This window comes from Ylistrum balloti, unplaced genomic scaffold (assembly GCF_031769215.1).
Source record: "Ylistrum balloti isolate Yb309-2 unplaced genomic scaffold, AGI_CSIRO_Ybal_v1 Utg369852, whole genome shotgun sequence".
Taxonomy (NCBI): domain Eukaryota; kingdom Metazoa; phylum Mollusca; class Bivalvia; order Pectinida; family Pectinidae; genus Ylistrum; species Ylistrum balloti.
In genome coordinates this window covers 645,998-661,504 of record NW_026782004.1, presented here as the reverse complement: position 1 = coordinate 661,504, position 15,507 = coordinate 645,998, and the positions used below count along the sequence as shown (strand labels likewise).

At 36.4% G+C, this 15,507-nt stretch overlaps 1 protein-coding gene across 4 annotated transcripts in view; it reads right to left on the bottom strand.

Moving 5' to 3' along the window:
• Positions 1–949: 949 nt before the first annotated feature.
• LOC132545675 (rho GTPase-activating protein 17-like) overlaps positions 950–15,507 on the bottom strand; it is a 39,302-nt gene continuing 24,744 nt past the window's right edge. Inside the window, exons 15-19 of one of the 4 annotated variants that reach the window (XM_060209360.1) lie at positions 15,299–15,378; positions 11,409–12,137; positions 6,281–6,518; positions 5,078–5,544; positions 950–2,222 (exon numbers count right to left, since the gene is read on the bottom strand). In XM_060209360.1, the coding sequence (XP_060065343.1) occupies positions 2,194–2,222; positions 5,078–5,544; positions 6,281–6,518; positions 11,409–12,137; positions 15,299–15,378 (1,543 nt within the window). In that variant the 3' untranslated portion in view covers positions 950–2,193. Of the gene's footprint in view, positions 2,223–4,877; positions 5,545–6,280; positions 6,519–11,408; positions 12,138–15,298; positions 15,379–15,507 lie in introns of those variants that run through there. The other 3 variants (XM_060209362.1, XM_060209359.1, XM_060209363.1) reach the window with 3 other exon arrangements.

Genomic DNA, 15,507 nt, shown 5'->3' with positions numbered 1-15,507 from the left:
GGAGTCATAGAGTCACCTTTGGAGTCACAGAGTTACCTGATTCTAAACCCTATACCACTGGAGTCGGTGTTAACTGATCCTACAACCCTATACTACTGACATCATAGGGTCACCTGGTCCTACAACCCTAAACCATGGGAGTAAATGAGTCACCTGTTCTGGCAACCCTATATCACTAGAGTAAATGAGTCACCTGTTCTGACAACCCTATATCACTAGAAGAAAAGAGTCACATGATCCTACAACCCTATATCACTGGAGAAAGAGTCATCTGATCCTACAACCCTATATCACTGGAGAAAGAGTCACCTGATCCTACAACCCTATATCACTGGAGAAAGAGTCACCTGATCCTACAACCCTATATCACTGGAGTGAAAGAGTCACCTTATCCTACAACCCTATATCACTGGAGTAAAAGAGTCACCTTATCCTACAACCCTATATCACTGGAGTAAAAGAGTCACCTTATCCTACAACCCTATATCACTGGAGTGAAAGAGTCACCTGATCCTACAACCCTATATCACTGGAGTGAAAGAGTCACCTTATCCTACAACCCTATATCAATGGAGTAAAAGAGTCACCTGATCCTACAACCCTATATCACTGGAGTAAAAGAGTCACCTTATCCTACAACCCTATATCACTGGAGTAAAAGAGTCACCTTATCCTACAACCCTATATCACTGGAGTAAAAGAGTCACCTTATCCTACAACCCTATATCACTGGAGTAAAAGAGTCACCTTATCCTACCACCCTATATCACTGGAGTAAAAGAGTCACCTGATCCTACAACCCTATATCACTGGAGTGAAAGAGTCACCTTATCCTACAACCCTATATCACTGGAGTAAAAGAGTCACCTGATCCTACAACCCTATATCACTGGAGTAAAAGAGTCACCTTATCCTACAACCCTATATCACTGGAGTGAAAGAGTTATCCTACAACCCTATATCACTGGAGAAAGAGTCATCTGATCCTACAACCCTATATCACTGGAGTGAAAGAGTCACCTTATCCTACAACCCTATATCACTGGAGTGAAAGAGTCACCTGATCCTACAACCCTATATCACTGGAGTTAAAGAGTCACCTTATCCTACAACCCTATATCACTGGAGTGAAAGAGTCACCTGATCCTACAACCCTGTACCACTGGAGTGAAAGAGTCACCTGATCCTACAACCCTATATCAGTGGAGAAAGAGTCATCTGATCCTACAACCCTATATCACTGGAGTGAAAGAGTCACCTTATCCTACAACCCTATATCACTGGAGTAAAAGAGTCACCTTATCCTACAACCCTATATCACTGGAGTAAAAGAGTCACCTGATCCTACAACCCTGTACCACTGGAGTAAAAGAGTCACCTGATCCTACAACTCTATAGCAATAGTAACCCTTAGTCATATAGTTACCTGATCCTACAAATTAGGTTACTTACATCATAGAGTAACTACAATATACCACTGGTGACTCTTGTCATGTCCCTTGCTTTCTTTTTCATTGGGACAAAGTTTGATTGCTCATATAATTTGTGTTTGTGTAAAAGCATGCCAAACAATTAAAAATGACATATCACGCTGGTGATACAACAGGACTGTAACTGAATCAAAATGTGTTATGTATAGAAAACATCAATGGTGCTGTGTACACACAAACACTGGGTAAGTTTGTCAAAACTGCTTTACTGGGGATTGTATGATAGTTTACAGCTCAATCTTTATCATGTTTGTCCCACATTTTCAAGGATGCATCGGAACAAATTTGTTTTATCAACATGAAAAGGTATATTGCTAATACTCCTTCTGTTTGACCTGTAGTGTGGAGCGTACAGGTGGTCCAAAAGGTACCAATGAAAATATGACAGGAATAAATATATGGCAGAAATGTTAAAATATTTCTGAACTTGACTCCATAGGAAATATGGAAGCCCTCCTTCAATGTCTTTGTCAAGTCTCTGTGCTAATATTCTGTATGTAAACATCACGTACCCAATGTTTTAAACACATGACATCACAGCTATTGCACATCACAAAAAATTCAAGTTCAGCCCACAAACAGTTCATTGCTCACTAAAATCTGATCACATGGTTTCAGTCACATGGTTATCACATGCCAAACAAAATGGCGGCTACCAGCTGCTAAGATCACAGATCTTAACTCCATGTAAGGCAGATGGAAGCTATGGAGAGTCATTTTTGAAAGAAATTCCTGAAAAATAAGCCGAACTGAATAAAAAAATGTTGAACTGAATAATAATGTAGGCAAAAAACTATTGAAATATGATTTCAACTTTAACATGTACATTTAGATACTTAGAATTCTTAACTACTCATTTCAATGCTGTTATCTGTATATTTTGTTTCAGGTTTTCAGCTATCAATGTTAAATTCACTGTTACAAATGTCTTCTATTCCTTCTTTATTTATCTATGTATTTATTTATGCATTTCTTTATAAAGTGCCGTATTAATTAGTGAAAGTTTTACACTCATTGTATGAGTACCATAAATATATTAAAATAATATGATTTAGATTTATCTATACAACTTCCATTTTTCATATCTTAGAGTTATGGTTATATTTCTAGTTTGTTAGAATATATAAGTGTTATCATTGGCATAAATAATTATGAAGTATAAACTACAATCAGATTGTGTTACTTCATATATTGAAGGTATGGGGACCCACTTATTAAATGTTAGACTGTAATAATCCTACATTAACATATAAATGATATGCTCCACACACACCCCTTACAAATGTTATTTTATGTTCTCAATTCAAACTGTTTATGGCACCTTCATGATATTGGTCATCTCTCCCTACTCATCTCTTTATTTATATGACCAACCAAATCAATGGTTATCTCCCCCTACTTGTTTCCAAAGTCAATAGTTATCTCTCCCTATTTGTTTCTTATATACACAAAATAAAATTGTTATCTCCCCTGAATGTAACACTAGCAGTCCTGAACATGAGTTTAGGTAGGCATAATCACACACAAATGCGGTAGTATATTGTCTTCAACAACACAAAATAAAATGCATTAAAGACATGCTGTGATCTAAATGACAATGGAGTGATTAAAATTAACATGCCAAGATCAAAGAAGCAAATTTATAAGCAAGAAAACAGCATAATTATATACAGATATATATGCAATTGCTTTTGAAGAAATCTACCAAACCACTGAATTTTTAAATCATGTTTAAATCAGAGAATTTTGAGCTAAAGACAAGCTGCATATGAAGCTGGAATTTCATAGTTTTTGGGAGAAAACATTTAATTTACAGCATTTATTTTTTGGAGGGAAAAAGGATGTATCACTGGCCATCATCACTGTACATGGAGTAAGATATGTGGTAGACTGGAGTTTGACCTTGAGATATCAGTTATACAGTGAGTTGTGATGTTGTCATACAAGCTTGTGTCACCTATACATGGATCTCTAGTGAGCCGTGGATTCCTATTGATGTGTAATTTGTGGTTGTTTGTCTGGAATTTATCAACCAATGAGACCTAGTGAACAGTGATTTGTTGGATAGAGTTAAATTTAAAAACCTTTGCAACAGAAGCATTAAACCATGCTTAGCCTATGCAATAACAAAACACAGTAGCCCAATTTTCTTCCAATAAAACAGACATTGGACAAAAGAAACTAGTCCTGAGGCAAAGAAGCACGGATACATGATATATTTATACTTATCTAGTCATAAAATATCCCTCAGACTCTATAAATATAAATATCTGAAACTTTTGATTTCATTGATAGAATATAAATATTTCTATTTCAATTACATTACTAACATACAGGGTAAACATAATCAATGTTACAGCTACAGAACCAACCAGCTCCTAAAATTATCAAAATTCTTCAGGACACAAATTTTCATTCACATGATATTTGTAACTTGTGTAACTTGTGTCCTGATGAATGAAGTTAATAGAAAGAACAAAAATTTGAAGAAAACTTCTGAAATATTAACTAAAAAACATATGCATAAAGAAAAAAATATCACATAAATTAACTCTACATATAACCCAAAATCAACTGTTTATAACAGTCATAATATTAGTATAGTAACATCTCTGCAAATTTGGTTTTCAGAAACATGACCATGGTCTAAGACAAGTACAGAGAAAAGCACTAGGATTCAATTAGCTTAAAGGACATTAGATTCTATACAAAATAGTTGCTTGGAAGTAACATTTTACTGTAAACAATCAATTATATGAATATAAGATGATTCCACTATGTAAATGACTAATTGAGATACTAGGTACCTGTAGCGAGACAATATATTAAGTATAAATGACTGCCGCCAGATACTACGTATAAATGATAAAGAGCCACAATAATACACTATAAGCACCTTACGGTAAGCACAAGTGACTTGTATCTTATTTATATCACATTTCGCTTGAAGTCTTACAACATGGATATATTAAAGGGAGGTAAATGCTACTTTCTAACTTCATCATACACATTACTATACTTCAAGGAGCTAATTGAGAGTTACAAAACAAGTTCAATTACAAATAACAGTATCATATTTCAATAACTTTGAAACAGACTTGATCATGTTACTGATTAGAGTGCTGTATAGTTAGCTGTTGTATTGGGCGATAATGGTCACTTGCCACCCTACTAGAGTGACAGTGGCTATACTGACACTACAAACTGATAGGAACAGGAACAACATCCTCCTTTTGTTAATGTCATGCTTCCCATGCAGAAATATTAATACAAACATGCATGAAGTATTTTTGATTGAAGGTTTTGACCAATCAAATTGTTTGCCATGCCATTCACCATGCCCTCTGTCATGACAAAGGCAAGGTCTATGGAGCTATGGACAAAAGTCTAAAGTTTGGTGTCCTCTGTCTTTTCATTGGAAGCCAGTGGGGGTGGTGGAGAAGGGCGGGCAGGCACAGGACGCGCAGTAACTTGGCAACTCAAGCGATTAGAGATGGGTGTTGGGTCTACAGGCTGCGGAAGCTGGTTATACTGGGAGGTTAGTAAGGGACCAGACCCATGTGAAGAAGATATCTGTGGATGATCACCTATTGATGTCAAGTCTTGTGCAGCTTTGGAGGATGACAGACTACCTTGTCCATTCTGTGGGGAGGTGCTGTCCCCTAAAGATGTCACTAATATTGAGTTAGGACTTCCTGTCGAGGCTGACCGTTGATGCATGGGAGCCATCGGGGGCGGTATCTTTGGTCGGTCTGGTGGGGGCATCGAAGGACGCTCAGAGTGACTGTGAGATATGGTGGATGACCGGTGTGGAGCATGGCTTGGTTTCTCTGGAGGAATAGATGGCCTTTCAGGGGGAGCCTTGATTCTGTCTGATGTCTCCTCCCCACCTGCATTCTCTGGCTCAACAACTCCACCCTGTCTGGGCCAGGTTTGATACTGGACTGGTTTAGTGACAGAGGCTGTCACAGCTACAGAGAATGGTCTGTTGGGTGGAGGAGGAGGGGCTGGTTTCCTTGTTGCACGTCTCTGGATTTTAGGACTGGTTTGTTCACTGGGGAAAATTTGCAGAAATTATCTCAAATACAACACTGAAGTGAATAATATGTTAAGTTAATTGAATGTTAAAGCCAGGAGTACACTGTCAGGAAATAATTCACATCAAAGAAGAGAACAGCATTAGCAAAGATTAAATTTCAAAATTTCAAAATTTCCAATAGAGCTTAGTACCAATCCATACTGTATACATTTCATATAAACCAGTCTTAGTTTAGAGAAATTAGTGAATATAATGTTCATATTTCATCAAAGGCATGCTGAAAAGTCATATTAAATTCAGAAGAATACAGAAAAATTTCAATACTATAAAACAGTTGTACCACCCTTCCATTGAATATTTACCTTTGCTATAAATAAATTAGACCAGCACTCCATACCAAATGTTAACTTTACCAGAGGTACATCTATAACATACTTACAACTATTCTAGCATGATGCTCAATAACTGACAAAACCAATATTGACATCAATTTACCTGTCCTATAAAGATTCTGTTATATGGCCTTGTCACCACTAATTGTCCATGCCATAACAAAATATTCTTGCACTTCCTTCCTAGTATTTACCTGTTAGAAATATTCCAGCAATGAAGACTGCGGATTAACAATATCTGGTTAGACTCACAGTCTAAGCAGACTGTTTCGGTTATATATCTAGCTAGTACCTACATGAGTTAAACACCCATTTAATGAACTATAATCTTTGAGTAAGCCATCTGTAGTGTTAGTTACCTCTCAGCTAGTGGGGCAGCTAGCCCTACAGAGTTGCTTTCTTCTGTAGTGCTTGAAGGGGAAGTGCTGGTGTTCATATTAGGGGAGTGGGGAGATGTCAAGCTAACACGTGGACTCCCAGTTGTACTGGATGCCTGGTTCCCTGAGGAAAAGGAACCCTCATGGTCTGATGAATGTTCTCCCTCCAATGGACCCTCATTGCTGGAGGCATATAGTGCATAGTTACCAAAGTCCACCTCTGCAAAAGCAAGGTTACACATTATTTAAAATCCTCCATGTTATCACACTTGGCAGTGTTGCTGATCACCATTACTGGGAAAAGAGAAGAGTTAATGTGTGGATGGTAATATTCATGATTATAATTACATGCAATCAGACCCCAGGAAGCTTGTGCTGGATATATCAGGTACTGAAATGTTTCAGAACCATTTCGCTGAGTTATGGAACTTAAACCATAACAGTATTCAATAACAGCTAAGAGAAACAGTGAATGAATAAAAATACTGCTGTTTAGTGAAGTTTACTACTAGTTGTGTTAGAGTAAATTGTGAATCACATTAGTATCTAGTGACTCATTATTCAGTGACTCACACCAGTACCTAGTAACTCATCCCAGTACCTAGTAACTCATACCAGTACCTAGTAACTCATCCCAGTACCTAGTAACTCATACCAGTACCTAGTTACTCATCCTATTACCTAGTAACTCATACCAGTACCTAGTAACTCATCCCATTACCTAGTAACTCAAACTCACAGAGCATCCATTGACTCCTTCTAGCATTTGACAAAACCAAGTATCTAATGACTAATCCAATTACCTAATGACTCTTCTCAGTATCTAGTCAGTAAAGACTTAATAGTCACTAACAAACCATTCCAGTGTCTACTCATCCCAGTATCTAATCACTCACTAAGGACTCATCCCAGTGTCAATAACTCAATAATGACTCATTCCAGTATCTTGTCATATACTAAAGAATAATGCCAGTCTCTAACCACACTCAATATAAGCTTATCCCAGGACCTAATGAAACACTAAAATTGCATCCCAGTAGCTTATGATGAATCTCTGTATCTAGTCACCCATCCCAGTATCTAATGACAAATCTCTGTATCTAGTCATCCAACACAGTATCTAATGACAAATCTCTGTATCTAGTCATCCAACACAGTATCTAATGACAAATCTCTGTATCTAGTCATCCAACACAGTATCTAATGACAAATCTCTGTATCTAGTCACCCATCCCAGTATCTAATGACAAATCTCTGTATCTAGTCATCCAACACAGTATCTAATGACAAATCTCTGTATCTAGTCATCCAACACAGTATCTAATGACAAATTTCTGTATCTAGTCACCCATCCAACATATATCTAATGACAAATCTCTGTAAACACAGTCTAATGACAAATCTGTCATCCAACACAGTATCTAATGACAAATCTCTGTATCCTCCCAGTATCTAATGACAAATCTCTGTATCTAGTCATCCAACACAGTATCTAATGACAAATCTCTGTATCTAGTCATCCAACACAGTATCTAATGACAAATTTCTGTATCTAGTCACCCATCCCAGTATCTAATGACAAATCTCTGTATCTAGTCACCCATCCCAGTATCTAATGACAAATCTCTGTATCTAGTCACCCATCCCAGGATCTATATATCTAAGATAAATAATCAACACTGATATTTACAGCCTGTTTTCAGGGGAGCCTAACCCCTACATTTAGGTGTATCTGTTGAACCTAGAGTTATTTCTACAGCTTTGCTTTTCCTAAAACTTCCACTTAAATTAAAACAATATGATTTGAGAATATATACTTTTCAATTCTCTGCATACAAATGGTCTGTATTTCAAGATTTCACCACAATCTATAATCCTACACTCTAAACATTGAGTCTCCAATCCTGTAAATCCAGTGCTACAACACTTAACCACAGAGGCACCTGAAAGGAAGCTTAACACCGAACAGCAAATGTCACATACTTTAACTAAACGTTATCGTTTATTTGCTCACATAATTCGGTAATCACTTTCCCACTCAAGGTAGTGAATTTGACTTGTATGGCTTTAACATTTCATAATATGTAACCTTCTTTAATACTGAATTCAAAGATGGTAACTTTGCATCAGTCATCCACATACAGTACATGTATATAGAGATCTTAAACAAAAGTTAATTTTGAAAAGCCCGCCATCGTGTGAAAATCCTTAAAAGTAAATTTACCATCACCAATAGAAAATACACTTAAAAATGCACATGTATATCAGTCCTTCTCAACACATCAAATATCCATCCATGCTTTCTAACATTCCTAAATACTCTCTTGGTAACTTCATCTATCCTCAATTTCAAACTAAACATCTGGTCACTGTATATCAGTCTGTATAACATTGTGAAATTAAAGAAGCATTTATACTTTTTGATGGCAAAGAATTTTAACAATACATTTATACTACAAACATGTAATTTCGAAGAAATAATTTTTACAGATCATCTCAAAATGCAAAAATATAAAGTGATATTTGTACGGCCTGGCCATGCATGTACAATACCAACTATCTGTGTTAAAGGATATATAATTACAAACAATCGGTGTTTTCATCAGTTTCTCTTTCACATTAAAAACTGTCCTGTTGTCGCCATATCGTATCATGTACACACAATGAAATTTACTACCCCATATAATAAGTGTGAAATGGCCGAGACATCTACAGTCTATCTCACTGGCTACCAGCTGTCATGTACATAAGTATTGACCAAATCATCAGGGGCAATAACTCTTGATCAAATCATCAGGAGAAATAACTCTAGAAAATAAGAATTTGACGCAGTTCTTTTTTTTGTACAGAAACTGATTTTTCATCCCCCCCCCACCTTGCATTTGATTGTTAGACTATCTTTATAAACACATAAATAATTGTACAGGAATTGCATGACATAGGAAAAGTGCTCCTGTCTAGGTCAACATCTGTTATCTAAATGAGGCACTGATGCTGCTTAAACATTTTCTTCTTCTCAGGAAAAATAGATAAATAAAATCAAGGATTATTCTACATTTAAAATGTCTGAAAACAAGGCATATACACTACAAATGTAATAAATATATTTAAACAATCAGCAAGCAGATAATAGGAGTAATTACAGTACATACTAAAGTATATATAACCACCACACGCTGTCAAACCATCACTAATTGAAAAACACAGCCAATGTATATACATTACCATACAGTAGAATGATCCTACTTATTGTATGATAATAATACACATTACACTGCTATAGAAATATCAATATCTGTTATTATTGTACATCATACACTGCAATAGAAATATCCACATCTATAATTATCACAAAATGAAGTAGAAATATATCAGTATTCATGTATCAAATATACTGTATTCTGGTTGATATCAATTGTATATAAATTGGATGCTGATTACAATATCCAGTGTATTACAAAAGGTTATGTAATATGATACCAGCTAACAAGTATATACTTGTAATACACTATATGACTGATTGGTTATACGATATTTACTGGACCAATAAAATAGGTAGCATTCAGAACTGTTGGAAGCATCGGACAGAAATCAAACATGCACACAACCTTGATGAAATAGGAGAAACACTTTCAAATTTCATGATGACTGACAAGAAGTCAGGCTGTCTGTGACAAGGGGGACAAGGTGATAGAAACAGGAAGTAAGTTGATTGAGACAGGAGCAGGCTGGGTGAGACAGGGGCAGGTTGACTGTGATGAAGAGGCAGATTTATTGAAACAGAATTATGAGGTAATAACTATAACGAGCTGGAGTAAACTTATTACCATGATATATCACAGTTGGTAAGAATACATACAATCGTATAATTGGAAAAAAAGTATGAAAAAATTTTTAATGATCCTATGTCATAGCAGAATGATATCTCTGAGCTGATACGTATGTCCTCTTTGTATACCTGTAAAGAGAACTCACTGCAATAACAATGAGACAGAACTTAGTGTTGACAGGGTCTAGTGTAGTTTACAAGATATTCAAGAGCTCAAGAATGCCTAAAAGATTTTCAAAGTGATTGTACCAGGAGTTCTTATCAAGAACATTTTGAGAATATTTTGAATTTGAGAATTTTCTTGCATGAATCCCACATACAAACTGGAAATGAATCACTCATAGGAAAGACTTAAAGAAACATTTGTTAAAAATAAAAAAATGAAAAGAAGAAAAGAAAACGTTGCCGCCCCAAACCAGCAGTTTTGTTCTGGTCACAGATGCATATGTTATAAACCTAACTAAATGACCATATTCACATTCCCAATCTATCAGGCATATTATACCAGTACAACACTCATACTCTAATCTACCAATAAAAATAAAAATAATCAAGTCATCTTTTATCACCTTTGTTTTTATTCATGGCACATTTTTTTTCACATTCATAGCGATAACATGCCAAAATTATAATGAAATAAAAAATACAAAAATATCTCACCACAAATCGGACACCCATGCATTGGTGCAATACACATTAAAACTCAAGTAACTAAAAAATCTGAGGACAATTAAAAAAGAAATGTAAATCATGTTGCCCATGCATCAATTCATACCTATATGGTGGACATTAAGACAACATGAGGTGAGGGGACCATGCCCTCCCTGGGTGTTCCTGTCAGAGGCACTACACACGTTGTTAGTGGTCCAAGCAGCACAGGGGTGGCAGAGGGGTGAGGAGGCCAGGGCAGCCCCCACACAGACAAGGGGCTTATGTTACCAAACAGAGCTTTGGCAGCATAGAAGGGCCATTCACAAACATTAGAACAGAAAATCAATTTGGTTTGTTAAGTAGGAACCTCTTGTGAAATGTTATTTTGTTATGTTGGTTAGAAGTGAAAAGCATGAAATGGTTAACAGTTTTAACAGATATGTAGGTTTCAGACAACATTTCACAGGAAATTTTACTTAGCAAAGTTATTAAAGAAAATAAAATATCTGCAAAAATTTGCAACTGAAGTTTAAAGAGCATGGGCCAATACAGAAGATTGAATCATCAGCAATAACAAGCTATAACTTTGAACAGTACAAGAGTGAAACTAATGGTTAGGTTTGGTCTGACCTTGCCCAAGGGAACGCCTCTGGTAATCGGTTACCCTGCTGCCACCTCCGATAGGGTTAGTTATGCCACCAGTGGACAGGGGGCGCTTGTTGTACTGCATGTGGCCATCCCATAATGCCCGCACTTTGTTGAGGTACTCAGATGGCCCCTTATTACTGTTCCCATCACCCAAGGAATGTAAAGCGAACACAGTGCTGTACACATCAGAGTGGACACTGCCTCCCGACTTGGGAGTCGGGGGAGTAGAAGAGCGACTAGAATTACTGTCGGAGCGTGGCGATGACTTGGCTATGTCCTGTGGGTTAAATCGTAATGCTGGTGGGTTAGTATACAAACGAACAGAGGAGAAGCTACTCTGTGGTGGCAGTGCACCCACTTGTCTACGACCACTAGCATACACGGTCTGATAACCATCACCTTGACCCTGACATGTCATGTCGTTGCTATGTACAATGTCGTCCTCCGTACTTGACACCGAGTGAAAAGAGGGGGAGGTGCTCTCCGCTATCACCTCACTACTGCCCACACTGGACAAGCGGTCCTGAGAGGAAGTATCAGAGCCCCGTGATGAAATCCCCCCAGAAGCTGTCATGTACGCTGTGTCACAAGCCCTCCCTCCGGAGGACTGTGAGGGTGTGTCCGACTGCTGGGGCGCAGGCTCAGTCTCTTCTGAATTCTTCAGTTTTCTGGGAGGAGCTGTTCCCCTTGTAGTTTGTTGAAAATCTATAGCTGTTCAAAAGGTGACAAAGAATAAGTGGTGTAAAAATGCTGGTACTAACATGGACATTATGTTTGTGTTAGGTTACCTGGTCTTTAAATGTCATAGTTAAACTTGTTACAGTCCACATGTCAAAGTTTTAGTCATATTCCTCTATGTGTACATGCAGCAAGTACAAGGGTGACTGCATGTGCACTACTTGGTGTTAATACTGCGAGCGGTACAAGTTAATGGGTGACAATGAACATGCCTGATACCCAACATAGCACTGAAGGTAGGGACTCAAAACAACACCAAGTTAAAGGACCTTTCACCACACAAATCGTTTTGTCAAACTACATTACATAATTTTTTTTCACTTCAGCAGTCAAAACAAATTGGTTTGATTTGGTAATTTCACATCTATTGTGCAGTGAAAAGAATGGGGGAAAAGTCTTAATCAATCAGATCTTAGTTGACTTTTTTCTTTATTTAGTTTATTTAATGGTCCTCACATAACATATGGCTCATATGATTCAAGCTCCACATGTAAATTCTTAGCTTGTTTGTCAGACAAAGCTTCACACATGTAAATTCTTAGTTTGTAAGACAAAGCTCCATATATGGTAATAAATTAGTTGATAAAGATTTGAGCTCTTCAAAAGATACTACACATGAATTAAATAAACTTGAGTGAATGATCTTCATATGGCAAAGTTCATTTGACACTTATGATCTACCTTAACATATCATCAAAAAGATATCTCTGAAAATGTATAACACTGTATCACTTTTGGAAAATAAAACAAAAAATAATACATACCAGGATAGGTATCATTCAAAATAAAATCTACAGAAAATCAAACTAGATGAAAGAAAAATAAGATCAATCAAAGAAACTGAATCAAAGGGAGCAACACAAAGGAAAGGCTTAGGCATCTACTGCTAAATGGTACTACGCATGTATACATAGGGTCTATATACTAAATCAGTGGTAATGTACATCTGTCATGGTGTAGGAGATATTCACTGTAGAGTATTTTTTATTCGCACTCTTAAATGTAATAAATCATAGTGTTTGTGAGACAGCAGCCCTTCAATACAGTGTATAATTATCAAACTAAATCTATAAATGACTACAGTCCCTCCATACAGTGTGTAATTCTCAAACTAAATCTATAAATGGCTACAGTCCCTCCATACAGTGTATAATTCTCAAACTAAATCTATAAATGACTCTGATGACATATACATCTAAGACTGTTAATTATCTGGTCTATCAAGGGTAGCACAAAGATAGGGTAGATTGACAACAGTATAATCACCCAAAAATGATCTTAGTTTATTTGAGAGAGTAGAACTGTATCAGCTGAATACTTAACATACCAGGAGGACTGTGGTTCACATTCATTCTTTCTCTGATACAGGGTCTTAGACAAACATTGGCAAACGGCTACTTTTTCTCAAAGGGTGTGTCTACAGCTATACTACTCTCTAGAATCTCTTATAAAAACATTTCTAAAGTTAAAACTGTAAGAAATCTTTCAGAATGGAAATACAAATGATAACAAGGAAACAGGTTTACGTAAATCTGATGCTGGCCTGTGTGATGGGTGAAGTCTGTACGATATATAGAAACAATTAATGATATGGGTCAAGTTGTGAATATGTGTTATATTGTCTTGGATATGATTGACATGAATAAATCATGATGTCCAAATCAGCCTCTACAAGTTATCAAGATGTCACTGAAACACATAACAGCCTGGTCAATGACAGGATGTGGAAGGGAGCTGGAGGGATAATCAGAGGTGGGATGGAACGGGTAAGGGCTTGGCATGTCCGAAAGGGAAGCATGGTTGCATGCTCAATGGAAATGATCAATTAGAATCATGATGGTTTTTTTCAACAATTAGAGAAAATCCTGTTGTTTGTTTTAGTCAAATGTTGTTGCTAGAATATGCATTAAAGCATGTTTAATTATGTTAAATTAATGAAATTATACAATACAATCAATCACAAATTAAACAATATCAGTTCAACAATCGATGTTTTATCATTCCAAGCATAGCTCCTGCAATGTAACCATTATTTAATAAGGTAGCCTGACTTGGATCTCAATTTAATAAACAAACAAAATATTTAACATGATATAGAACAAAGACAAACATGTTAACTGACAATCTCAAATTACTGGTATTATCTAGTTGTAAAGACAACAGACAGACATGTTTATCAACATTGTACAGTTGTACAGACAACATTTACTGATGCTATTCGGTTGTACAGACAACAGACAGACATGTTCACTGAAGTTGTATAGACCATAGACAGTCATGTTTACTGATATTGTGCAGTTGAACAGACAACAGACAGACATGTATACTGATGGCATACAGTTGTACAGACGACGGACATGTTTACTGATGTTGTACAGTTCTAAAGACAACAGACAACCATGTTTACTGATGTCGTACAGTTGTACAAACAACAGACACAAGTCAACTGATGCTGGTCAGTTGTACAGACAACAGACAGACATTTTTAATGACACTGTCAAGTTGTACATATATGCTTACTACCATTGTCCAGTTGTACAGACAAAAGAATATTTTGCAGACAACATCTTTGTACCACAATGTGTAGCTATAGCTTTATTTGCTATACAGATAATTATCAGCTTTAGTGAAATCCTGGTCAGCTGACATGTACAGCTGTGTCCAACATATTATACATGTATAAAGGACTTATTAGCATGAACAGCCCTAACAACATCCTCTTTAATTGGGGAGCTGTATCTGGCTTCTGCACCAACGAAATATCACTTTACATAAAACATTATCAAAACATCACCCATTTCTAAAATGTATTTCTGTGTAATCAGAAAAGTAGACTGTTTAACTTCGATAAACCTGCCGCTTAATATTTAATATTCTCATACCTGATGGTGATCCAACTCATTTAGGCTAGAAAATACATTCATGTCTATAGGCAAATGATAAAATAAGAACCAAAATAAGACACAGTACAAATAATAAACAGAATAAAGCACTATTTACAAAAGTTTTAACTTTTCATCAGAAAAAAAGCAATGGAAAAATGGAAATAAATAAATCTATGATAAATCAATCTATGATAGATCAATCTATGATAAATCAATCTATGACAGAAAGAGAGAGAGACCTTGACTTACCTTCTGGGAAAAACCAATTAGCATGAGAAATAATGGACTCCACCAGATTACTCATGGTCCCACTGGTCAACATGTTGGGCCTGAAAAACCACAGATAAATACAAGGTCAACATTAGGGTGACCATAAGGTAAACATGGGATTATGCCATTAGAAAAGTTAAAAAGTCCCATTACCTCTTTCGAAATATTTTCTTCAGATATTGTTAATA